General features: G+C 38.5%; 1 protein-coding gene across 1 annotated transcript in view; it reads right to left on the bottom strand.

Annotated features, from left to right (window-relative positions):
* The window catches only part of PCNX2 (pecanex 2), a 688,168-nt gene that overhangs the window by 130,699 nt on the left and 529,803 nt on the right, over window positions 1–27,666 (bottom strand). Inside the window, exon 24 of the mRNA XM_007938510.1 lies at window positions 25,171–25,386. Coding sequence (XP_007936701.1) covers window positions 25,171–25,386 — 216 coding nt within the window. The remainder of the gene's footprint in view (window positions 1–25,170; window positions 25,387–27,666) is intronic.

The following is a 27,666-nucleotide window of genomic DNA, read 5'->3' as shown; positions in this document are numbered from 1 at the left end:
GTAGAGAGCTCTGGTAGTGTAGTGCCTAAGGCACTTGACTGCTAACCAGAAGGCTGGTGGTTCAAACCCACCAGCCACTCCTCAGAAGGAAGGTTGAGCAATATATTTCTGTAGTGATACCGCCTCAGAAACCCAAGGTGGGGTGGCTATGAGTTGGATCTGACTTGATGGCAGTGAGTTTTTAAGGTTTATATGTTGTTGAATTTGGTTTTCTTTTACCTTGTTAAGAATAGTTGCTTGTATATTTAAGTTATTTTCTTGGGTGTTTTTGTCTGAGTTAAGCATTGAGCTTATTATGCTGGCTCTATAAAATAAATTGGAAGTGTTTTCTCTTCTATTTTCTGCCATTAAGTAAGATTGGTAGTAACTAAATAAGCTTCATAGTAATACTTGTTCAAATGTCTAACAGAATTCAGTAGATAAGATAAATGGGCTTTCAATTTTCATTGTGTCCAGTTTTTGTTTTTAACTATAAAATTCAATTTCTTTGACAGATATAGGGCTACTCAGATTTTGGTATGAGTTTTGAAAAGTTGTCTTTTTCCACTTTTTAAAAAAGATTTACATATATTTTAATTCACAAATAATTTTTTTTTTTTTATTTTAGTGGCTACTGTGTGCTATTGTATAAGGAACTCCGTATAGAGTGGGAAATGAAATAGAGATAGTCTTTGAGAGGCAGATGTGAAACAAATAAATATCTTCACATAAGCACAACACACAGGGATATATAATTACAACCTTCACTGGATCTGTATTAATGGTCTATAGCTAGTGCAAATGGTTTTCACTCAGTTGTTTGTAGTTCAAACCCCCCTAGCAATAATGCAGGAGAAAGACCTGAAGATATGCGTCTGTAAAGATTACAGCCAAGAAAACCCTATGGGGCAGTTACTCTGTGACACATGGAGTTGCGATGCGTTGGAATTGACTCCATGGCACCATCAACAACAAGACAAATATATTTAGTTTAAGGTATGGTTTTAACACTCAGACTTCAGTGTAGTTTTGAACTTTTTAATTCCACCTAACTTTTTGGCATAAAATTTATGATATTTCCTTTTCATTTCCTAATGTCTGCAGTATCTGATATGATGTCTTCATTTTAACTGCAGATATTGGTAGTTTGTGTCTTTTTCCTTTTATATTCCCTTGCTCAGTTTGCCTAAATACTTGTCAATTTTATTGATATTCCCAAAGAACCAATGTTTAGTGTCATCAATTTCTCTCTATTGTTTATTTTCCAGTCCTTTTACTTGCTTTGGATTTAATTTCATCTTATTTTTAGTTTCATGAGGTGGAAGCATAAGTCAAGGAGTAACAAAATTTTCCACCAAAAGACCAGAGAATAAATAATTCAGGCTTTGTGGGCCACATGCAGTCTCTGTTGCTGCTCGTCCTTCTTCTTGTCTTGCTGCTGCTGCTTTCTCTTCTTCTCCTCTTCCTTCTCCACCACCTCCTTCTTTTTTCTCTTTCTCTTTTATAACTCTTTAGTAATATAAAAGCCATTATTACTTTATGAGCCATAGTTTGCCAACCTCTGCTTTGATTTTGAATCTTACTGTCTTGTTATATAATCACTTAAACCAAAAAACAAACCCACTGCCATCGAGTTGATTCTGATTCATCAGGACCCCCATTGGGTTTCTGAGGTAGTAAACCTTTATGGAAGTAGACTGCCCAAACTTCCTTCTGAGGAGTGGCTGGTGGGTTGAACTGCCAGCCTTCCGGTTAGCAGTCAAATGCCTTAGGCATTGTGCCCACCAGAGCTCCTTAAAATTTCCCCTAAGTATTTCATTTATTTCAGATCACAAATTTTATATGCTGTGTTTCATTTTCATTCAATTCAATTATTTTATAATTTACCTATTTATTTTTTGACCCATAGACCATTTAGAAGTATTTTCCAAATATTTTAGCTTTTCTGGATATTAATTTTTATTAGTTGCAAATTTAATTTTAGTGTTGTCAGAGAAGCAACACTATATTATTATTTATTGAGACTTGTTTTATGACACATCATATGGTCTATCACAGTGAGTGTTCCCTGTGCTCTTGAAAAGGATCTGTACTCTTCTGTAAAGGTAGAGTTCTATCAATCATTAGGTTGAAATGGTTAATGGTGTTGTTCAAATAATCTATATATTTACTGATATGTTTGTGTACTTGTTCTCAGTTAATGAGAATGGAACATTGATGTATCCAACTACAGTAAAACCTGTGGAAGCTGGAAACTGTAAGGCAGAAACCTGTCAGAGAAGGGAAAGTAAAATATTTTCCATTAAAATGAGCAATAGAAAAGTTGTAAGACTGCACCCTGTGAGAGATCCAGAAAAGCAAGGCAGTCCCATCGAGTTCCAGCTCTTACAGATTTCACTGTAAAATTGTATGGTCTGTTTTTCCTTTTAATTCTGTAGGTTTTTGCCTTTTGTGCTCTGTATTTTTTTGTGCTCTGTATTTAGGTACATGCACATTTAAGTCTTCTTGATGAACTGACTCTCCAATGATTATGAAATGTCCTTCTTTTATTTTGGCATTACACCTCATCTTGAAATCTGCTATAATACAGATAATCCAGTTTTCTTCCTTTTACTTTAATCTATCCATGCCTTTTTATTTATTATCATGGTTTGGGTGGAAGTTTACAGAGCAAATAGTTTCCCATTCAACACTTTATACCCATTTTGTCTCATAATATTAGATGCAATTCTCTCAACATAACAGTGCTGTTTCTGTTTTCTCCCTGGGTTCCCTGTTTTCATTTGCCCTTCTTTCCTGCCTCCTGAACTTTGTTTTGGGCCAAATGCTGCCCTTTTGTGTATGGCTGGTCATTCTGAGTAGTACATTCCACGTAAGTGTTTTTGTTCACTCTATAGGCAAGTCTGCTGTTTGACTGCAAAGTGATCCCACTGGGTAGGCTCAGTTCCAGATTTGAAGGGTATCTAAAGGTCAGTCTCAGGGATTCCATCAGTATCTATCAGACCAGTAAGTTTGGTCTTTTTTATATTTTGCATTTTGCTCTATCTTTTTAATCCCACTCTGTCCAGGTCTTCTGTGGTCCCAAACAAAGAAGGTGATAGTGGTAACTGTGCATCATCTAGTTCTTCTGGTCTCAGGGTAGTGGAGACTGTAGTTTCTGTGTTCCATTAGTCCTTTGGACTAACTGTTGCTTTGAATTTTTTATTTTCTTCACTCTTCTTTCCTCTGGATGGGGAGAGAACTTACATGTCTCTGAAAATAACTTCTTAAAAAATCTAGTTTGATAATTTCTGCCTTTTACTTGCAGTGATTAGTTCATTTACATTTAATATGATTATTTATATGCCTCGGTATAAGTTGCCCATCTTGCTATTTGTTTTCAATTTTTCCAATTTTTTCTTCATTCTCTCCACAGTACATTTTTATTACTTTTGCTTTAAACAATCAATTTCTTTTAAAGAAATTTTAAAAAGAAAAAAAATGTATCTTTGCTCATATATTTACCATTTCTGATAATCTTCATTCTTTTGTGTAGAATCAAGTTTCCATCTGGTATCATTTTCCCTCATCCTGAAGAACTTCTTTTAATATTTTGTATAAGAGGTCAGCTGTTGATAAATTATCTCAGCTTTTGTTTATCTAAAAATGTCTAAATTTTGCCACAATGTTTACTTTTTATTGTTTTTTAAAAATATATTATTGAGTTTTTGGTGAAAGTTACACAGCAAATAGGTTCCCATTTAACAATTTCTATACCACCTCTTGGAAGGAAGGTTGGGCAATCTACTTTCATAGTGATACTGCCTCGGAAACCCAAGGAGGGGTCGCTATGAGTTGGGATTGACTCGACAGCAGTGAGTGAGTAGTTGTGGGTGATACATATTATTCAAATGGGTCTTAGCTTAAACCATACTTTTAAAATATTTCACAAGTCTCATCTCATTCTTCAACATAAAACTTTTCTTCCTTCTGGTGAAGAGACAGAGAAATACATAGTTGGACTGTAAATAGTGAGTGATTCAGACAGCATGCTTGGGATACTCAGAGTGATGGATGACTACAGTCTCCTTATTGATCCTCTCACTGGTGCTCTAGTACTACAGGTGCTAGATTTCAGTGGTGTGGGACCGTCTCACACCACAGTAACATATTAACAACTGTGATTTGCTGTATGTTAATAATATAATTTAGGAAGAAATTCTCTTCCAATGGGAAAAAGTTAGTTCTTGGAACTAACACAAGAAAGAAATTTAAAGGAGGATTTTCACCTCAAAGAGATAAGCAAAACTGGTTAAATGACATGCCTCAAAAATCTGGAGTATCCACCTGCATATGAATGGATATACAAAATGTGGTAGATACATGTAATAGAATATTATTTAGCCATAAAGAGAAATGAAGTTCTGATATATGTTACAACATGGATGGATATTGTAAATATGCTGAGTGAAAAGCATCAGATACACAAGGACAACCATTGCATGATCTCACTTATATGAGCTATCTAGCATAGGCAAGAGTAAAAATGTTTACTACTAGTTACCAGGGCTACAGAGAAGGCAATGGGGAAGACTCATTGCTGAAGGGATACTGAGTTACTGTTTGGGGTAATAAAAAGCTTTTGAAAATAGTGATGATGGATGCACAACATAGTAAATGTAATTAATGAATTAATGTTACTCAACTGTACACTGAAAATACTTAAAATGGCAGATTTTGTGTTACACATTTTTACTACATAATATTTTTATTTTTAAAATTCAGATTTCTTTTCAGTTTTTCCTCCTCCATTCATCCATCCAGCTATTGCATTAATACTGTGAAGCTGAAAATTAGAGCTTTCAGTAGTTGTTCCCCCCACTCCCCTCACATCAAACAAACTGAGAAGGGTGCATTTGTGTGCATCTATGTGTATATGAGAAGATGGAGACTTTTCCAAGTGAAATGAGCAGTTAACACAAATAAGTGAGAAGAATCAGTGCATTTCTGCACTAATGAAATCACAATTGAAGGAACAGAGCTTGTCATGAGGAACCGTTTAAGCTTGATAGACACATCATCACTGCTTATGGTTTAAATACATAGGTTGGGCAGTAAGGGTGAGGTGTCTCAAATAACCTCAGAAACAAAAGATTTAGACTTTGGGATCACATTGTAAAAGAATATGGAAGTAACAAAATGCAATTAATTCCTGAAAATACCCTAATTGTGTTGTTCAAATGAAAATCAAGACACAAATTCTTCTCAGTGAGGCTGACACAGTATAGACAATATTCCCTCCAAAGTGGTGGCTGGGGAACACACACAGAGACCTTTTACATCACTCGAAAGATGAATGCTGAACAGGAGGGGCTCTCTCTGTCTGGTATTTCCAAAACAGGGATCTTTTATATCACTATGTTCTTATGATCTAAGCCAGTGGGACATAGAAGACATTCAATGATACTTTTTAAATGAGTTTTTGAGAAAATCTTGAATTCTTTTTGTTCAGGTAGATAGATGAGACTGCCCAATTAAAGCTGTGGAAATTTAGTGTTTAAACTGAGTGAGTATCTAGTAGAAGAGACCCTAGAAGTCTTGTCCCACATAGGATATCTGTGGACTTCCTAGGTGTGGCCAAAATGTAGGACAGTCATTGCTGTGTGACTCCCCAGCCCTCTTCTGACCACCAGACCTTGTCTCCTACCTGTTCTTTTGTCTCCAAAGTAAAAAACTCCATTCTGCTGTGAGCACTGTTCACCATACCTGTTTTATTCCCACCTTATTTCAAAGGAATTGAATCAATCTGAAAAAGGCACACAGAATACAAAGGCCTGTTGTGGTCCTAACTGCATTCTATGATGTCTTACACATTGGCTAAAGATAGGCCATAGATTTAGTTCTGGGCTTTCTAGTAGCCAATGCATAAAGAAAATTCAAATGGTTCTTATGTTCTTAAGACAAAAACAAAATAATTGTCAAGAAAGATCATAGCTATTTATGGCAAAGACACCATGATATTCCCAGGATCCTTGTGAAGAGTACAATGTGCAAGATGGCAAACACTGCCCTTAATGACACTGCACCATAAGCACAAACACAAAGTCAGAAAGGTATGTATAATATTTCACACTGTATAAATATGGCCAAAGTGCAATTAAAAAAAAAAAAAAAAAAGGCATTTTTATAAGTCACTCAAACAACTCACCCTTAGGTATACGGCTCTCCAGAGATTTGGAGTAACTCATTAAGACTCTTGAGATATGGAAGACTTCACACTTTTCAGGAAACCCTTCTTTCTACCTGGTTTTGATAATTATTGTATACTTAGTGGCAATGAATTTTAATTTATTTCCCTGGCAAACAGGGGAGTGTTGATATTCAGTATAGCTGGTCAAATGTGGACATATCTGTTTTGATGGTCAGCAAAGATGGAGGTAGATAGAGCTGGCATTCTCTTATAAGAGATGGGAAGCCAACAGAGGATAGACACCTAAACAGAAAGTTATTAATTCCATAAGAACCCATTAGTCATTGTGACAACCAACTCAGCCAAAAGGGCCTTTAATTCCAAAACAAACTCTTAGGGGAAGAGCCTTCCTTATTTGGAAGCCAGGCTGGAGAGAGGAGCCTTGAGGAGGTAGTGACATTCAGGGAGTTTTGATGATTTAGATTCCTTCTGGAAAAGGACTTGACTTCCTGTTAATTCTCTGTCTTTGAATTTATTTCTACATGTAATAGGCAGACTACTAGGATTATAAGTTCGAAGAAGATATCAGGAAAGTTGCAACTAAAAAAAGATTTTCCTGCAGTCATAGAGAGTCAAGGGGGATGAGGCCAGTGATGGAAATCACAGTCCAGTTTCAGGTATAAAGTAGGGGGTCTGGAACTGGGGTGAACCCTGCTTACCAAGAGGTAAGAGAAAATGATAGCAATCCTGGGGCCATGACTTAATGAAGATTTCAAAGAAACACTTTAAAAATGCCCCCTGCAGAGGAAAAATTGCATTAAAAGAAAACACAGGCTTGCTTTTAAATCTTCCAGCAAAAATATACACATTAAAGCTAAAATGGACAACACATTTTAAAGATTGAGCCTCTTGGCCCTTCAATTTTCCTCCTTATCTGATGAGGGTACTTTGAATAACAACTCACTGTTATCACAAAGAACCTGAATACGAGAAATCCAAAGTATCATCAATGTGATTATACTTAAATGTTTCTCATTATTAATGTCTTAAAATAACTTTATAGACATTTGTATTAGCTGGTTGAAAACAGCCACAACCTTCATCAGCTCAGTGTTTCAGGCGCTGAGTTGTGCTTTACCTATTATAATGGAGCAGTGAAGTCTGTATGGAGGAACAAAAGGGGGAAGGAAACAGGGGTTACCCATAAAATATAACCAATCCCTAAGAAATGGATTGGACTATGCTTAGGCATTGATACAGTCTAGTAAGTGTTTGACTCTGACTTATGGTGACTCCATGGGTGTCAGAGCAGAACTATTCTCCATAGAGTTTGCAGTGGCTGATTTTTTGGAAGTAGATCACCAGGCCTTTCTTCTAAGGCATCTCTGGGTATACTCAAACTTCCAACTCTTCACTTAGCAGCTGAGCATGTTAATAATTTGTACCACGCTGGGACTCTGGTTTACAGATACATAACTTTGGTATGTGTGTTTTGGGTTATTATATAAAATACATTTCCTTCTGAGGTCACCATCAAGATGCTTTGAGAAACACCAGCTCAGACAGCTCCTGATTACTTGGCACCCAAAGGAGAAGGCCAGCAGATCTGGACATTCTTGAGCTTAGGTCCAGGGATGTTTGGGCCTCACACACCCAGAATCACATCCCATCCTGGAGACCCTAGATTGGTAAAATGTGGCTCAATCCAGCAAGCTCTCATTTGGGGAGACAGGTACCATGGTAACTTTTAATATTGTACCATTTCTAGAGATGAACTCAGAGACAGGGCATCCATAAAATATTACCAGGACTGGAGATTTAAACTAAGGTGGTCTCTTGCCAGCTAGTTGTATCAAGGGCTATTTTGTGACCAAAGGAAATAATGTCAAAGAAGATTTTAAAGAATTTTTGAATGACTATTGTTTTTAAGAAGGTCATAGTGGGGCTTTTCCAAACTATTTCTGTAGCTTTCATATTGTGGAGACTCAGCCCTTCCCAAGCCTGACTGATTCTCTGGACAGAATCATAAGCAGGAAGGAACATTCAGGTCATCCATCTCCAGCTCCTCACTGAGAGGAGACTGTACCATTGGTGTCACCATATTTAATTTTTGAGCAGATATAATTATTATAACAACTTTATATTTCAAGGATCCTCAATTTGCTTTAAGATCTAAATAAATGAAATTATTTCTTAGGTCTTTTGGACAAGCTTGATTTTAAATATGGTGCCAAAACCTAAACCCACTGCTATCTAGTTGATTCTGACTTATACCAAACCCCATTGGGTTTCCAAGGCTATAGAAGTAGATTGCCTCATCCTCCTCCCACAGAACAGCTGCTGGGTTTGAACTGCTGACCTTGTGGTTAGCAGCCAAATAAATGCTTTACCTACTATGGCACCAAAGTTCCCTTAAATACGTGCACTATCTTTAAATTAAATGGCATTGTTTTTCTCAGAGAATTTTGATTTCAGAACATCTTATATTTGTGTGTCACATGAAAAGTGATTTTCTGATAGCAGATCATTTAATTCACATATCAATCCGATTCCAACCCAAACTGAACTCACTGTCATCAAGTCAGATCTGACTCATAGTGACCCCTCCTTGGGTTTCCGAGATTGCCCACTCTTCCTCCCAAGGAGTGGCTCGTGCGTTTGAACCACCAGCTCTAGTTAGCAGTCAAATGCCTTAGGCACTGCACCACCAGGTGTAATTTCCCCTTTTAAAAATGACAGCATGAAGTTTAAAAAGTGATTTGTCCAGTAGAACTGTTACATATTTTGAATTCAAAATCAGTAATTTTATTTTACCACACAAATTACAGTTTTCTGAATTACTTTTTTCTACTAGGTTACAGAAAAAGATAAAATCAACCAAATGACTTAGTACACATTGTAACAAAAACTAGACAGATTTGAAGCATAAGTAATACTGTAATATATAATAATTATCACTATGAATGATTTGATTTCCCCCTTATTCCTACCCATTTATAGTTAAGAAAACCAGTGCACTCAACTTTACTCAGAAGAGTCAGAAACTAATTCTATATTTAATTCAAAGTTATATTATCTTCATTTTCTCCCACTAACTCCTTTTTGAGTGTTAAATATTAATACATAGACTCTGTTAACGTGCAACAAGAAAGCCCTTTTCATTCTCTTATTTGCTGCCTAAATAAGCATGGTTTTGTCTCTTCATTAATATGTCCCCTAGTTTGAAATGAAAAAAAATATGTGTTTAGACATTCTACATGGAGAATCTATTATTATGTGGGTGAAATTTGGAACCAAGGGATTTAACAGATTACTCAAACTATATGGACGTAAAAACTTAAAGACTTGCTAATGACTCAAATGTTGCTATAGAGAAGAGAGAATTCTAGATAGTTCCAAGATAAGTGGGAGAGGCAAGGCTCTGTATAGATTAGCCAGTTAGGATAAAGGTTGAGGTTGGATTAGCTTCAGATAAGATTAGGTTACAGAGAAATTTTTTAAAAACGTCCCCACAGGCCAGTGATTATGGGGTGTTAGCTAAACTCAGATGGCTGGTAATATTTCACATAGGCAGGAACATAAACCCTATTTGTTAATATTTTCCAGGCCTGATGTAACATGTAGTTACATTCTGATAATTGTGCCATAGCTCTCCATGTTCACTCTACAAAAAGCTATCCAGTTTTTGCAGTTGCTAAGACAGTAACTCAAGAAGGTGATCCATTAAAAGTGTTCTAAAAATGTGGTGCCATACTAGCCTTGAGAAGAAAATTCTGGTTAACTTTTATTTTTAAGTATCAACAGCCAACTACATTTTTAAAAATGATTAGGAGTTCTTTTCTTTCATATTCTCTCCTCCTTCCCTCTCTCCCTCATTTTTTCCTTTCCAGGAAAAAGGCAATGAGCCAGACTTGGGGGGCTCATAGGCTTATAGAGCCTAATTTAGCTGATTTTTTCATATTCTGCAGGCATAAAGAACTGAATAGATAAACATTTCAAGAATACTGAAATTAAACTAGCTTTGATTTTTAAATTGATAATCATTATTTTGTTACCTGGTTTGCTAAAATCAAATATATTTCAAGAAACATTTATTGAATACCCACCATGTGGCCACATGGTCTTTAGCTCATGGATTAATTATCTACACATACACACATTGAAAACAAACATAACTTTCATCACAACTGTGTTTTAAGTAAAAGAAAACAATCTACGCTGATTATGTTCTCTTGTTTGAACTGCTATATAAGCAAAAATCAGAAACATTTGATGGCATGAGACTGTCAAAACATGTATAAATGTATCAGTCATCTCAAGGAAACATCAAGAGATGAAAAAGCAAGCAGAGAAAAATGTAGTGACAAAAATCACTTAAAAGGCAACATGCATTTCTGAAATCATTGTTTTTCTTGAGGTTCACAAATCCCCACTTTGGTAAATGACTCTTTTGTATTTCCTAAGGTGTCCCCTAGGAGAACTTTTGGAAAACAGATCTTTCTGTGATAAAAATACATCAGTCCTGTGCTAATGAGGATAATGAAACTGGCACGTATACTTGCACGTGTAACTAAACTATATTTTAGCAGCCTTAAACTTTCTACCCATGGGGCTGCAGCATCATCCCCTGAGAGAATGTTACTCTGCTGCAGTCAAGTCTTTTGCCATGGAAAGCCCAGGCCTCCCTGCAGTCTGATCTTCATGTTGCTTTATGAATCTATGAATCACATTTCTGAATCCACCTGCCCATCACCCCACACCCACCCTTGCAAAAGCTTTTTTTTTTAAATTGTGATTTGAGTGAAAGTTTAGAGAGCAAATCCATTTTCCATACAGCAGTTCATACATATTTCATTTCATGACATTAGCTGCAATTCCCACAATGTAACAGCTCTTTTCCCATTTCCTCCCTGCAGTTCCCTCTTCCCTGTGTCCTTCTTTTCTATGTGTTCCTGCCCCCTTAACTATCTCCCTGTGCAAATCCTTCTCTTCTGATCTCCCATGATTGATCATTCTAAGGAGTGTGTCTACCTCCACCCCTGCAAACTCTTGACATCCTTTCACCATGCCCTCTGAAGCTCAGGATCTGTTCCTTAACTTCTGTGAATAGTCTCTTCTTCTCCTTGGTGCCCAGTGGAAATCTGAGGACCTGGCTTCCCTTGCAGCCCTCTCAAGTAAGGCTAATTACTTTCACCTCTTCCTCTCACAACTGGGTCTGGAGACAGGAGATATGTCCTTGTTTATCACTGATGCTTTTAGGCCCTTCTCTCACTATTGACCCACCACCTCCCTTGTAGCACTCTTTTGTCTCTCTGGGTCACTCCCACTCATTCCATGAAGACTCTGGCTCTAGCTCACTGTCCCTTTTTCCAGCATTCCTTCTGTCACCACTCTTGAGTATTTCAGTATCCACACAGACCTCCCTTCAATGTCCTGGCCATGACCTCCTCCCCTCTGATTATCTCATCTTCCACTCATCCTCAGCCACTCATAACCTTGGCCAAAAACTTCATCCCCTGCCTCAGTTCCAAATAATCTTCTCTTCAGGAATGACTCATCTTTCCAGCTCATTTACTCTAATATTTGAACTTCAGCAATCATTGTACCCTTCCTGGATCCACAATTCATTGGTCATACCCATATGGTATTTATCACCTCTCTTATAATTTCACTTGCTTTCTCATTCAGCTTAAATCTCATGGTCAAGCATTATGATCATTATCACATCTTTACATCAACACCTGGGTCCTGAATTCATGACACTTTGATAAATCATATCCTGGGTAACTAACTCTGCCCATTTCATGCCTGCCCCCATGAAGCTGATTGTGGCTTAGAGAAAAACAGGCAATAACCTTAACAGGCCTCCTTTTAACATCGTGATCACTAACCTCAAGTAGACTCTTTATGCTGTCCAACAGTCATACTATATTTCTCCATTCCATTTACTCATCCATTCCCACTCCTTCTCTCTAACATTGTCCCCTACCTGCATCTTTGCCAAAAGCTTTACCTTCTTTCTTATTATCTGGATTAACTACCATAGATGGTCTCTATCCTTCCAGCCTCATCCCAGCCCTTCAGATTCCTTCACTCCCAATTATAGCAATCCCTCCTCTTTCCTTTTCCTGAAATACTTCCACTCTACATCTTCACTTCCTTCTAAAACCCAACCCTAGCACAACCTGTTGGACTAATGCTGAGGTGTGTTGGTCTCCCATATATGGGAATTTTATCAGCAGGATTTCTGCAGCTGCTCAACTTCCCCCACTGATATCAGCTGTGATCCCAGGCACTGGGATAATCACCAATAGCACCTCCCTACCATGAAGGAATTATACTCAACCTACAGTATACTCCTCCCTAGGAGAAGTTAAACTTTACCCTGAATATATCATATGGTGGAAGCATTCCCTGAACTGATGGGCTGTCGAAGCTGGAAAGGAACTTAGAAAGCACACAGAGGCTCTGATGAAGAAATTGAGGCTCTGAGAGGCCAAGTCATATGTTATGCTCTGTTGAATATTCTACATAAAGAGGGCTTTTCTTCCAATTGGAAAAAGGATATGAAGTCTTTAAAAGGCTGTGCAAGTGACAGAAAGCATTATACCCCAGTTACCTACTGTTTAACAAACAAAATAAACATTATATTATAAATGTCAATCAAATAACTCAAAGGAAGAATGAAAGAAGTTTCTTCAAAATAATGTAAAGGCTAAAAAAGTAAAATGATCAGGTTGAAAGAGAAGTTGTCCTGGTTAAGAGATAATAGTCATGTGGGCTACTTTGGCTCTACCACTAATTAACCGTGAGATTCTTCCATGAGCTTTGCCCACTAATTCAATGCAGTGAAGGAATGGCATTGTAGTTGTTCTGAAAGTAGTTGTCATGTTCACCGTGGAGCTCTCCCCTTAGCCCTGAGTTCACACTCTTCTTGTAAAGGACTCCTTACAATGCTCTTTTATTTTTGCTTCCAACCCTGGCCTTTCACCTTCCAGACAGTATTTTCAAGTTGCCTCACTCCTCTTCTTGCCAGCACTATGACAACTCCTTCATTATTCACCTCTCCCAATGGAAATAAAGTAACCCATCAGCCTAGGTCACCTGGATGACTAAGGCACAACAGAAATGGATTGAATCGATAAATCAACTCTCCCTTTTCCTTTCTTCTGCAGTCTTCCTATTCAGATGATTGTTAAACAGACTTACAACCCAAGAGATTCCATTTCTTTCTTTCTTTTTTGCAACATAGTTGACTTTCTAAAGTACATCACCTGCTGCTTTGACCTAGATTCAAAACTGATGATTTATCTGTCATCCTTCAATGTTTTCCTTAAAGGCTTAAAGATGCAAGCAATACTTGTGAGAGTAGAAGGGCACTACAATTCTGATTCTTTATGGTAACAAGAAAAAAACTTAATTCTAATGTAAGATGCATGATCTAAAAGGAACAGAACAGAAAAATGTGGCTTCCTTAATTTGTATTCTTGATGCAGAATTTATGTTAATTTCTAGACAGTCAATATAAGTAAAATGTTCCATGGCCCTTGTTTTGGATACCTAGTGCTGCTCTGACAGGAATATATCACAAATGGGATGGCTTAACAAACAGTTTATTCTCTTACAGTTTTGGAGGCTACATGTCCAACTTAAAAGTGCCAGGCTCTAGGGACTGGGTGAAACCTTCCTACCTTGGGCTTCAGCTTTGCCTCTTGCTCCTGGCCCACTGAAGCTGGAGGCTTTTCTTCACTCAGGCAGCTGCTGGCTGCCAAGGCTGACAAGCCCAAGGTCAACAAATAAAATGACCCAGTCCCAACAGTACAAAACCACATGGCAGGCCATTGATTCAAACCCTGAAAAAGTACCAAGATCAGCAGGGTCACTTGGCAGGCTGCTGAACAATGATTTGGCTAGACACAGGGTTCAAGTGTGCCATAAGCTAGAGACTATTTCAAAAGCTTCTCCTTATATATTAGAAGCAGCCCATATCTCTAAAGTAGCTACTCAGCTGCTCCAGTAGATTACCAATCAGAAAATGGGGAATAACTACATCCAGCTGCCCAGCCACTCAATCAGGCCCAGCCAAGTTGACATACAACCTTAACTACCACAGACCTTTATCATTCTTTTGGGCCATGCTGGTCTAAACTCCTATGTTTGGGAAATTATACTATGTGCCAGCAACAGGCTAGCTGTTCACCACAGACTTTTACTTTTTCTCTTGAGTGTACAGCTTATCAATATTTCACAGCCTGTCAGTGCCTAAGGCATTTGACAACCAGAAGGTTGGAGGTTCAAACCCACTAGCCCCCTCACAGAAGGAAGATGGACAATCTACTTCCATAAAAATTTACCACCTTAGAAACTCAAAGGGAGTCACTATGAGTCAGAATTGACTCAATGGCAGTGGGTTTGGTTTTTTTCTTTTGGCTTATAGTTATAGCAATCCTGTCCAATAGAATGGAGGAGGAAATTATGTGTCCCAGGTTTAGGCCTGGCCCAGAACAATCTTCGATGCAACCCTCCACTCACTGTCAGCTTGGTATTGAAGCCCTGGTGACCTAGTTACCTAGGAAACAGTGTTCTAAGAAAGATAGAGCCTTCATCAGCCAGGGTCACTGATAGTGTGTAATGAAACCATTTGCCACCCCTACCCTTCCAACTAGGAGCTCTGGTAGTGTAGTGCCTAAGGCACTTGACTGCTAACCAGAAGGCTGGTGATTCAAACCCACCAGCCACTCCTCAGAAGGAAGATGGGGCAATCTACTTCCATAGTGATACTGCCTCGGAAACCCAAGGAGGGGTTGCTATGAGTCAGGTCCAACTCGATGGCACATAACAACAACAACAACACTCTTCCAACTGACCAACTGAATTTTATGTGAGTGCAAAATAAATGTCTATTGTGTCAGCCACTGAGATTTGGGAGTTATATGTTGCAGCAGCTAGCATAACTTCAACAACATACACACATTATGAGTATTGGCAGAAGGCAGTGACTACCTCCCACTGTAGTCACTGCCTTTGAGTTGGATCCGACTCATAGCAACCCCTCCTTGGGTTTCCAAGGCAGTATCACTATGGAAGTAGATTGCCCAACTTTCCTTCCAGGGAGTGGCTGGTGAGTTTGAACTGCCCACCTTTTAGTTAGCAGTCAAATGCCTTAGGTACTAGTCAGACACCCATTCCCAGCCTCCCTTGCATCTAGAGCAAAAATATGTGATCTTGCTTTTGTCAATCAGATACACTCACACCAGACTTTGAGCAATGAGTTGATGCCACAAAGAAGCATGGGTCCTGTGGAACCAGTTCAGGAAGGGCGATGGTGGCAGGGGCTACTTATTCAATGTCCAGAGGCAGCAGCGGTAGTGGGAGCAGTGTACAGGATACAGGGTCCATGGTGTCAACGATGTGGGCAGTGCCTGGTTCCATTAGCTGTGCCAGTGACCCCTTTCAAGGTATCACTGATGCAGTGTGATTTTGGACCTGGCTCTTATCTGATAGCCTCCATGCTTGCTTCTCCAGCTTTCTCAGGAGATCTGTACTCTATGAAATATCTTCCAAAAATTCCTTTCTGCTTAAATTATCTAGAGTTGACTTCTGTAGCTTGCAACTAACAAACATACAGTTGTATCACTTTCATTGAAAGAAAGTCAAGTGAGTCTTTTTCCCCCATGGCCACCATGAAGCTGCTTTTCATTTCCTGAGAAAAAGCCAGGGTTTATGCTGACCCATTCTCTTTTTTCACCAAGACTCCAGTTGAACAGCTTTTGTTTCCACTGATGGTTTTGGTAGACTTCAGGAAAAATGCAAGAGAGAAAACAAATACATCTATATTTTGTCTGCCTCAGACAGTGCTGAAGTAGATTTAATTTGACCAAAACAAAATATGTTATTTGGGAAAATAGGAAATTGGAAAGAAAAATAAAATGTTGAAGAGAAATTTTAGAAAAATACCCAAGTAAGTCAAAGAAAACAGGATTTTCTGTGGGAAAATTGTACTATGTGTTACAAGGAGATACAAAACAGAACAATCATTTTAGGACAACCGGATTCTTCCTGCAATGAAAGTATAATTTCGCTTCTGTCAAGGTATATGCCCTTTTAATATTTCTGTGTTCCAAACTGCCATCAAACTAGGTCAAAGAAAATGTATTGTGCAAGAGGGAATGGTATTACAGCAGGTTAACTGATATTTTTTTTTATTAAGACATCATTATTATGTCAAAATAATCATTATAGCCAGGTTACATTTGGGTTGGCAGGCACAAGGAAGGTAAGCTAGTAATAACAGAGACAGTCTCTCAGGAGATTGTTTTGGTTACCTAGTGCTGCTCTGATGGGAGCTCTGGCAGCGTAGTGCCTAAAGGCACTTGTCTGCTAACCAGAAGGCTGGCGGTTCAAATCCACTAGCCACTCCTCGGAAGGAAGATGGGGCAATCTACTTCCCTAGTGATACTGCCTCAGAAACCCAAGGAGGGGTCACTATGAGTGCATCTGACTCGACGGCACATAACAACAACAACAACAGTGCTGCTCTGACAGGAGTGTACCACAAATGGGATGGCTTTAACAAATAGGAGTTTATTCTCTCACAGTTTGGATGCTTTAAGTTTAAGTTCCAAGCTCCAGGCTCTAGGGGCTGAGTGAAAGCCCCTCAACCTCGGGCTTCAGCTCTACCTCTTGCTCCCAGCCCACTGAAGCTGGGATTTTTCATCACTCAGACAGCTGCTGGTTGCTGAGGCTGACAAACCCAGGGTTGACAAGTAAAAAGGCACAGTTCCAATGTTATCAAACAACATGGCAGGCCACTAATTCAAGTCCATTGAAAGTCCCAAGATTAGCAGGGCATGGCAAGCTGCTGAACAATGACTCGGCTACATGCAGGGTTCAAGCGTGCCATAAACTAGAGACCATTCCCAAAGCTGCTTTTTATATACAGGGAAGCAGCCCACATCCCTAAAGCAGCTTCTCAGCTACTTGTGGTAGATCCCACCATAGAGCTGATTGCCAGTCTCATCGTGGGGAATAACTACCACCAACGGCCCAGACTCTCAACCAGACCAAGACAAGTTAACACACAACCTTAACTACCATAGAGATCTTACCTTATTTAACAATTGCCTCTACCACATGCATGATCATATCTCTGTCAGTTATGAATCTCCTCCCATATTCCATCTGATGAAGTTTCAAGTATTTTTGTTATAATATTAAACCCCTAATAAACCACGCCTCCCTGTGATCATACCTTGTACAATATGGCACTACTTTTCCTAGTAGCAATGGGATCTATTTTTCTACCCCCTTGAATGTAAGATATCCTTGTAAAAGGCATTGACTGATAGAAAAAGGCAGAAGTAACAGGGTGCATGTTTCCAAAGGTAGGCCTTAATATGCCTTGGAATATCTGCTTTCACTTTTGCAGCCCTGAGACCCCATATTGTGTGAAGAAGCCAACTTACTGGAGGAGGAGAGACACATGGAGCAGAAAAAAGGTAACAGGGTGCTGGCCAGTCTTGAACATGGCATCTTGGACCTTCCAGCCACTCAGCTGCATGAGTGATCCCAGGTGAGGTCAGCAGAACCACCAGCCAACACACACAATGTTGTTGTTGGTTGCTGTTGAGTCAATTCCAACTCATAGCAACCTCATGTGTCAGAGTCTAACTGTTCCACAGGGTTTTCAAGGCTATGACCTTTTGGAAGCAGATTGCCTGGCCTGTCTTCTGAAGTGCCTCAGGTGGGTTTGAACTGTTAACCTTTCAGCTAGTCAGTGATTAATTGTTTGTGTCAACCAATAATAATAAATTACTGTTGTTTCAAACTATTAAGTTTTGCTGTGGTTTGTTATACTAAAATAGATAAGTGTCACAGGTGAGAAAAAAACATTTAGCGTAGTAGATTAGGATGAATACCCATTTGTAATGAGGAGTTAATGGATATAAAAAATAATGTAAATTTCTAGAATCTAATTTACTTGGAAATACTTTAAGCTCAAAGATTGGTTATGTTTGCTAAAAAAGCTGTAAGCTTTGTAGAACTCATGATAGAAGCTATCACTCAGATTCAATTATGTTAGCTTTAAAAGTTCTTACATCAAATTCCAGGAAAAAGAGAAAAGCTCTCAAAATAGTTAAGATTCAGAAATTTGGAGGCCAATTGTGTTGTATTATTGAATTGGAAATACTTCGTTTTCACCACATCCTGTGGCATTTCCTGGTATTTGGGCAAATTGAGGGAAATTACAGCTTCTCTGATTGTTCTGTTGAATCTGATCATTCTTCTTCTACCCAATAACATTGTTCAAATTAGCACCCTAAATTGGATTCCAGAAATTTCTAAAGATGCAGAGTACATACCTAAACATGGAACCTATTACTCTAGAAAAACATTTAGCATTTTATATAAATTTGTCTAGGAATGTCATTAAAAGGAATGAATATCCAAAAATTAATGATTAGAAATTTTCATCCAAAGAACTCAAAGGCCTTGTCTTCAAGTAATGGTGTTAAAGATGTGAAATAATTGCAATTTGTTTTTGGGTAAAAGATTCCCTTATGTAATGGTGAGATTCTGGACAGCTGTGACCTGGCTCCTACTTCCTTTTCTAACATTGTTCTCTGACCACTTCCTCCAAACTACCTGTCTGGAAACCACCTGTGGTCAGTCTGTGCCTCTTGCCATCACCTGTGTTCCCTTTGTAGGTAAAGGCCTGCCCTTCTGTTCCTTTCTACCATAGCTTCTACTCTGCTAAGAAAACCACAATCAGATCTTATGGCCATCCTCAGAGTTAGCATGGTGTCCCATATGTGATGTGATCACGGCACTCATCTCACCCTACAGCAAGTGTTCATTACTTATTTTCCTTTTCAGTGAGGTGTCAGCTCCTTCAGGTAGGAAGCCTTGGTTTCTGTATTCACAGTTCCTCCCAGTGCTTGATGTATAACACAACTAAACAAGTTGCCATCAAGTCAACTCTGACACATGGCAATCAGATGTGTGTCAGAGTAGAAGTGCACTCCACAGGGCATTCAATAGGTGATATTTGGGAGTAGATTGCCAAGACTTTCTTCCAAGGTATCTTTTGAGTGGACTTGAACCACCAGTCTTTTGGTTAGCAGCCAATCACTTAAAATAAGTGCATTACCCAGGACACATTGATTGGCATATGGTGAATGCTAAATAAACACCTCTGGAATGAAAGCAAGACTCATATGTCCAATTAATTACTTGTTCATTTAGATGAATCATGGGCATTGGAAAAAAAATATATCCAAGATGGAGCTCTTGGTTACACCTCCACCCTCAGACCAAAATTCTAGTTCCTCTTCCAGGTTTCCCTATTTCAGTAAATGGCACCACTGTCCACCAGTCCCTGAGCCTGGAAACTTAGGAGCATGCCTGACTCACTCTATCTCCTTATTGTCTACCCAGTCATGTTATTTCCACCTCAAAATCTCTCAGCATTTCTCTCTCTCCACCATCATCCTTCACGTGGGTCATTACAATAAATTCCTATAGACTCTCTCTTCCACTTTACCCCTTCCAGCATATTCTCCATGCAGCTGCCAGAAAGATTATGGAAAATGTAAATTAAGTCAGTCATTCTCCTTTTGAGACCCCTAAATGGTTCCCTGTTATACACAGAATAAAATCCAAACTTTTTGCCCTAGCTATGAAGGCCCATGCCATCTAGCCTCACAGTCTCATCTCATGCACACTGACTAAGCTCTAGCCACATAAATCCTCTTTCCTGACTCACATGGTTAGCACTTATCAGTTCCTATGTCTGGACATTCTTCTTCCTGGTCCTTGCATGGCAACTACCTCTGCCTCCACTAGCTTTGGCTTAAGCACACCTACCTAAAAGGGGCGATACTTGATCATCCTATCTAATGTCACACCTCCTTACTCTAACCCTCTGGAGGAAACTTCTGTCACAAAACCTATTCCTTCATAGAATTTTCTCCATGCTGTAATTGTTGTTATGTGCCATCAAGTCAGACCCGACTCATAGCGACCCCTCTTTGGGTTTCTGAGGGGGTATCACTATGGAAGTAGATTGTCCAACCTTCCTTCCCAGGAGTGGCTGGTGAATTTGAACCCCCAGGCTTCTGGTTACCAGTCAAGCATGCTTTAGGCACTATGCTACCAGAGCTCCTATGCTGTAATTAGTTTGCTTATTTATTTACTTGTTTATTTTCCATATCTCTCACTGAAAGTAAAGTTCATGTGAGCAAGAATCTTTTATGTCCTATGCCCATTTTATCTCAACATTAGAACATTACCTGACAAAACAAGGTTCTCAATAAACATAATTGAATGGATGCCTGAATAAAAAGGGAGAAAGGAACCGAGGCACAGTAATTGATCTCTATTTGCCTGCAGCAACAGAAGAAGGAACAGACTCAGGAAGAGGAAGAGGATAATTACCTCCATGAACAACTGTTTTTTTGCCATGAGACCAGAAAAACTGATGGAGCCCAGCTACTATTATTGAACATTTTGATCAAAGATACTATAGGGAAATGATGATCAAAGGTGGTAATGTAGAACAGAACTTCAAAATCTCATTGTCTCCAGACTTCCTCAGTAAATCCTGAAACTATTCAGCTGAGATAATCTTTAAACCTTAAACAAAACATATCTCCAGAAGTCTTAAAACCAAGCCAAAATCTTCTTCGCTTAAATAGTGAACAATGTCTGCCTTAAGCACTGTGCTGTTTCAAAATCTATTTATGTGGATCAATTTGATAAAAGCCACTCAAAAGGTTGGATAGGAACCTTAAGGAACAGTGAATTTATGTTAGCAGGGATGGAACAACTCAGAAAAGGATAGTGAGAATGGTTGCACAACTCAAAGAATGTAATCAATGTCACTGAATTGTACATATAGAAACTGTTGAATTAGTGTACGCTTATATTCTCAACAACAGAATAAATCATTTTTTTAAGTACATTAAGTATGTTAATCACTGCTTGCTGTCAGTCACAAAGAATTGGCTCCACCATGCAACTTCAGCTTTTGATGAATTGAGAAACTGGGATCAAAATCAGTTGAATTCTTCTACACTAACAAAGAAAACTCTGGAAAGGAAATCAGAAAAAAATATCATTTACAATAGCCATCCACAAGATGAAGTACTCAGGAATAAATCTAATCATAGATACAAAAGACCTATACAAAGAAAGCTACAAAATACTACCACAATAAAGCAAAAGAGACCTATGTAAATGGAAGAATATACCATGCTCATGGATTGAAGACTTAACATGGTGAAACTGCCAATACGACCCAAAGCAATCTACAGATAAAATTCAGTCCCAATTTAGATTCCATCATCATTCTTTAAAGAATGATGGAAAAGCTAATCCCCAACTTTATATGGAAAGAAAAGAGACCCCAGAGAAACAAATAAAGGAGACTAAAGTAGGAGGCCTCATACTCCCCAAACTCAAAATCTATTATACAGCCATGGTACTCAAAACATCCTGGCACTGGTACTTAACAGACACATAGAACAATGGAACAGATTTGAGAACCTAGAAATAAATCCATCCACAAATAGACAGCTATCTTTGACAAAGGGTTGAAACCCATTAAATGGGAGACAGCCTCCTTAATGGGAGCTCTGGTGGCATAGTGCCTAAGGCAACTGACTTCTAACCAGAAAGCTGGCGGTTCAAACCCACTGGCCACTCCTCCGAAGGAAGTTTGGGCAATCTACTTCCATAGTGATCCTGCCTTAGAAACCCAAGGAGGGGTCACTATGAGTTGGATCTGACTCAACGGCAGTGGGTTAGTCTCCTTAACAAATAGTGCTGGCAAAACTAGACATTCATTTGTATAAAAATGAAACAAGATCTGTATCTTTCATCATATACAAAAACTAACTCAAGATTGATCAAAGGCCAAAATGTAATACCTAAAATTATAAAGATCATCAAAGAAAAACTAGAGGCAAATCTGAGGGCCCTAATGTTGTTGTTGTTGTTATGTGCCATCGAGTCGGCCCTGACTCATAGCGACCCCTCCTTGGGTTTTCGAGGCAGTATCACTATGGAAGTAGGATTGCCCAACCTTCCTTCCGAGGAGTGGCTGGTGGGTTTGAACCGCCAGCCGTCTGGTTAGCAGGCAAGTGTCTTAGCCACTATGCTACCAGAGCATAAATACACTATCAAACATAACTGAAAATACACAGGTAGCAGAAGACAAACTAGATGACAGGGGTCTCCTGAAAATTAAACATTTATGCACATCAGAAGACTTCACCAAAACAGTAAAAAGAGCACTTACACACAAGGGGAAAAAAAAAATTGGTAATAACATAGGACAAGGGACTAATCTCTAAAATTTATAGAAAACTTCAATACGTCAGTAACAAAAAGACAAACAATCCAATTAAAAAATGGACAGAAGACATGAACAGATACTTCACCAAAGAAGACATTCAGGCGGCCAACAAACTCATGAAGAAATGATTGCGATCATAAACCCTTAAAGAGGTGCAAATCAAAACAACTGAGATACCATATCACCCCAGCAAGAATAGCATATTTCAACAGGACAGAAAACTACAAGTTCTAGTGGTGGTGTGGACAAATGGAAACCCTCATACATTGCTACTGGGACTGTAAAATGGTGGAACCATGGTGGGAATTATATGGCGCTTCCTTTAAAAATTGAAAATAGAAATACCATATAATCCAGCAATCCTACTACTAGGGATATATTCCAGAGAAATAAGAGCTGTGACAGGAACAGATATATGCATACCCCTGTTCATCACAGCATTATTCACAGTAACAAGAAAAAAAAAAGGTAAACAATCTAAATATCCAACAATGGATGAATGAATAAGCAAATTAATGTATATACACATAGTGGAATATTATGAAATGTTAAAGAATAATGATGTCTCTGCAAAACACCTCATAACATGGATAAACCTAGAGGATATTATGTTGAGTGAAATTAGTCAATCACAAAGGGACAAATATTGAATGAGACCACTAGTACGAAAAGTCAAGAAAATGTTTACACACAGAAAGAAACATTCTTTCAAGATCACCATGGGTGGGAGCGTAAGGGATAAATCACTAAGTAGAGGATAAACATGTATTAACTTGGGTGAAGGGGAAGATGATGGACAATAAGAAAGAGGTCAGCCAAAATGATCAAGGCCAAGGAAGGCACTGGAGCACAATGGTTAAAGGCAAGAAAGGTAAATACTATTGTACACACAATCCTGAAATAAAAGTAATAACTATAATCTATGAGTGCATACATAGACATATAGTGGAACAGGTAGTCAAGGGCCAATTGGACTACACTCATACATATATACAGGCTTGACAAAGGATATTTCCACATATTATTTTTATGTGCTGCAAATATATTCATGAATACAGTAGATCATACAGGGCCAAAGTTATGAAAACTTCTTAGCCATAAGCAAACACCTTGAGGGAATGAATCAACTGGGCATGAAGGCACAGGACCATAGTCTTGGAGGACATCAAGGTCAACTTGCCTAACCTAAGCAATAAAGACAATGTTCTACAACTATTTTGATAAGTAGTGACTGGGGTCATAAAACCTTGTGAGTGCCCACGTAAGGAGCAATTATTGCTTTCTTCCCATCTGCAGTAAACAAAGAAAGGGAAGATAATCAAAGACCCATGGAAAAAATTAGTCCATAGAACTAATGGACTATGGAAACCCCAGCCTCCACGACTAAGACCAGAAGAATTAGATGGTGTCCAGCTACCACTGATGACCACTCTGAAAGAGACAACAATAAAAGGTTCTGGATACAGTGGGAGAAAAATATGGGAAAAAAAACCTCAAAATCATAAAAAAGACTAGGCTTACTGGTCTGACAGAGATCAGTGGAACCCTTGAGATTTTGGCCCTTAGACAACCTTCAAGCCTAGAACAAAATTCTCCAATTGTGGCTCAACTTTCATCTAAAAAGATAGGCCTGTAAGGTGAACAATTACATGAGGGAAGTAATACTCCTTAGAACAATCAATCATATGAGATCAAAAGAGCAGCATTTCCCCATGGATAAAGCTCAGAATGCAAGAAGTATGAAGGGAAAAAATAAACTCAGGGAGGAAGTAAGAAGAGTGGGGATTGCAATCAATGGCATGAAACAAAAATATGTATGAATTGTTGAAGGTAAAACCAATAAAATGTTAAAAAAAAACCACACAATAAAAATTTTTTAAAAAAGCAAAATTGGGATCACATCATCAAGATTCAAGTAGACTCAAAAATCACAAATAGTAGTCACATAGTCACATAGTGCATGATTTCATTTAAACACACACTTTATGAGGCAGCCATTTTACACATGAAAAGCAAAAACTTAGAGACTCCTTTAGTGACTAAAGGAGCCCTGGTGGTATAGTGGATAAAACACTTGCCTGCTATGTAAATCTTTACATAGGTAGATTGCCTCATTGTCCTCACATGGAGCAGCTACAACAACGCACTGCCGTCAAGTCACATCCAACTCATAGCGACCTCTCCTTGGGTTTCTGAGGTAGTATCGCTACAGAAGTAGATTACCCAACCTTCCTTCTGAGGAGTGGCTGGTGGGTTTGAACCTTCTGGTTAGCAGTCAAATGCCTTAGGCACTATGCCACCAGAGCTCCTATACAGCAACGGGTGGATTTGAACTGCCAATCTTCTGGTTAGCAGCCAAATGCCTTACCCACTGCACCACCAGAGCTTCCCATAGTAGCCCAGTCTTCTGAAATGTTCCTCTTATTGAAAGCAATTTCCTGATCTTCTAAACCACAGGTTTACATCATATGTTTCACGTAATTATTCTCTCAGATATCTACAATTTTTTATATCAGAATACACAGTCAATGGTACAAGCTTTTAATTCTTACTCAACAGGCCAGGCATGAAATTCTTCCTCTTTATTATTGACTTCTTATTTAAGCTTTGCATGATAATTAACTCAAGGAAATCCCAACAATTCTTACAATTAAGAGATTCTTACCTCGGAACTCCAATCCTCGAAGTTGAAAGGTAACAAGACCATTTCCAATTTCTATCAGGTGAACAAAAGCATTGAGGTAATCTGAAGCCAAAATAAAGCAATCTCCAGAGCTGTAGTTACCCCAACGACCAAGAAGTAAATCCCCACAGAGGGACTCTTGGAGGGCCTGTGTCAAGTGCTCATAAAAGATGGAGTTCAGATTATTGTCATTACTACCTAAAGGCAGAAAAAGAAAGAGTCAGTGAACCCTTGCTCCCAACGTGCTCAGAATTAAAAAAAAAAAAAAAAAAAAACACTGCCATCAAGTGGATTCCGACTCATAGTGACCCCCATTGGGTTTTTGAGGCAGTAAATCTTTACAGAAATAGATTGCCCAATCTCTCTTCTGCAGAGTGGCTGATGGGTTTGAACCATGGGTTTGGTTAGCAGTCAAATGCTTTAGGCATACCAGAACTCCTTGTGCTCAGAATAGGAACCAGTAAACTGTCATGTAACTAAGGGTAAAATCAGACTTTTTAGAGTCACAAAAAGACCTATTCTTCTCTTACTTTGGTGGATTATATGAGACCTTCTTATTTTTTCCCCTCTATATGCTCTTATAGGAGTCCTAATGTGCAGTGATTAAAAAAAATGCTTGGCTGCTAATGGAAAGGTCATTGGTTTGAACCCACCAGCTGCTCCATAGGAGAAAGATGTGGCAGTCAGCTACCATAAAAATTTACAGACTTGGAAACAGGTAGTTCAACTTTGTCATCTAGGATCTCTATGAGTTGGAATTGACTTGACAACAGTAGGCTTTGTATACTCTGTTGAGGAGCCCTGCTAGCAAGAAGTGAAGTGCCCAGCTGCTCACTCACAGATTGGTGGTTTGAACCCACTCAACAGTTCTCTGGGAGAAAGAAGACCTGGTGATATGCTCCCATAAAGATTACGGCCATGAAAACTCCACGGGACAGTTCTATTCTGTCACATAAAGTCACTATGAATCAGATTGGTACCCAACAACAACAATATGTATGCCCTCTCAAGCAATCTCATCTACACATTTATTTACTTTTAATTATTGTCTAAAAGCAGACAACTTATCAAATTCTTATCTCCAGCTGATAGCTCTTGTCTGAGCTCTAGACCTGTATGTCTACTTTTCCACTTAACACTTTCTATTATAGGTCTCAAATGCACCTCAACTTCAACATGCCCAGATCATTCCCTTCCTGTGTCCCCTTCTCAGTGAATGGCACCACTATTCAGATAGGGATCTTCTTTACTACTCCTTCACACACAAGCCTCTCAATTGTACCTTCTTCAAATATCCTGGTTTCCTATATTTCCCTTATTCCCACCTATTCCAAGGTACATTATTTCTTATAGGGATGACTACAATAGCCATATGACTCACCTATGTATATTCACTGAGACTTGCTACCCAGTCTGTCCTCCACACTACAGCCTGAATGAGCATTTCAAATGAAAAATTTGAATCTGTTGTCCATGACCCCCCAAATGCACTGCTAAAAACCCTTCAGTAGTTTCTAACTGTTCTTAAGATAGCAACAAAACTTATTAATATGGCCTATAATAGGGTGACCATATAATTTATCATTCACAGGTATAAACTTAGAAGGTAAACCAGGACACATGGTCACAAAGAGGTACTGAGTCCCCTACTTCTATCTCCATCCTCATGTCACACAACACTCCTTCCTTACCCTTTATACTCCACAACAGATTATCTTTTTTCATTTGAGTGAAAAAGGCGATCCTAGGCTTTTGTAGATACTGATCCCTCTGCTTGAATTGCTCTTCAATTCTTCTCTGGCTTATTAACTCTACCTATTCTTCAGAACTGAGCTCAATCACCATGTAGCCTTCACTGACCTCCATGACCAAGCCAAATTTCCTAGTAAGGCTTTCATAGCACTATAAGCATTTGCTTTGAACACAGTCGCAGTTGGAATTTTACTTTTTTTGTGTGTGCATATGGTTAATTTGATACAACTATTTCCTCAATGTACCATAAATTCTATGTCCAAATTTGCTTATTCTTGTATCTCAATCTGGCAGTTATTTCTAACATTTGGTAGGAACTAATTGCACTGTAACTATCTAATAATGAACTGTAATTAGATTGTACTGATCCTTTAAGACATTTTTTCCCCCTTCTCTTAGAGGAGTTATATGATCTAAGGTATTAACTGTTATTCAACAAGTATAAGATGTATTCACCATATATAACCAAAATCTATTAATGAAAAATTGACCAAATACGTTGACCAAAAATCTATTGGCCATATGTTTTTATCTGTTGAGTAACAGATGCATATATATCATCTACATATATGTAGATATATTTAATATGCATTATGTATCTCCATTATATGTTATCCATATATATGTAGATAAATTCATTAAATACTATATATCATTACATATTATCCATATATATGTAGAATATTCTTTACACACACACACACACACACTTATATATATATATAT

Source organism: Orycteropus afer, unplaced genomic scaffold (genome assembly GCF_000298275.1).
Source record: "Orycteropus afer afer isolate SDZICR_OR568_19922 unplaced genomic scaffold, OryAfe1.0 scaffold00050, whole genome shotgun sequence".
NCBI lineage: Eukaryota > Metazoa > Chordata > Mammalia > Tubulidentata > Orycteropodidae > Orycteropus > Orycteropus afer.
The sequence above is the reverse complement of the archived record's forward strand: the minus strand, read 5'-3'. Positions and strand labels throughout refer to the sequence as shown.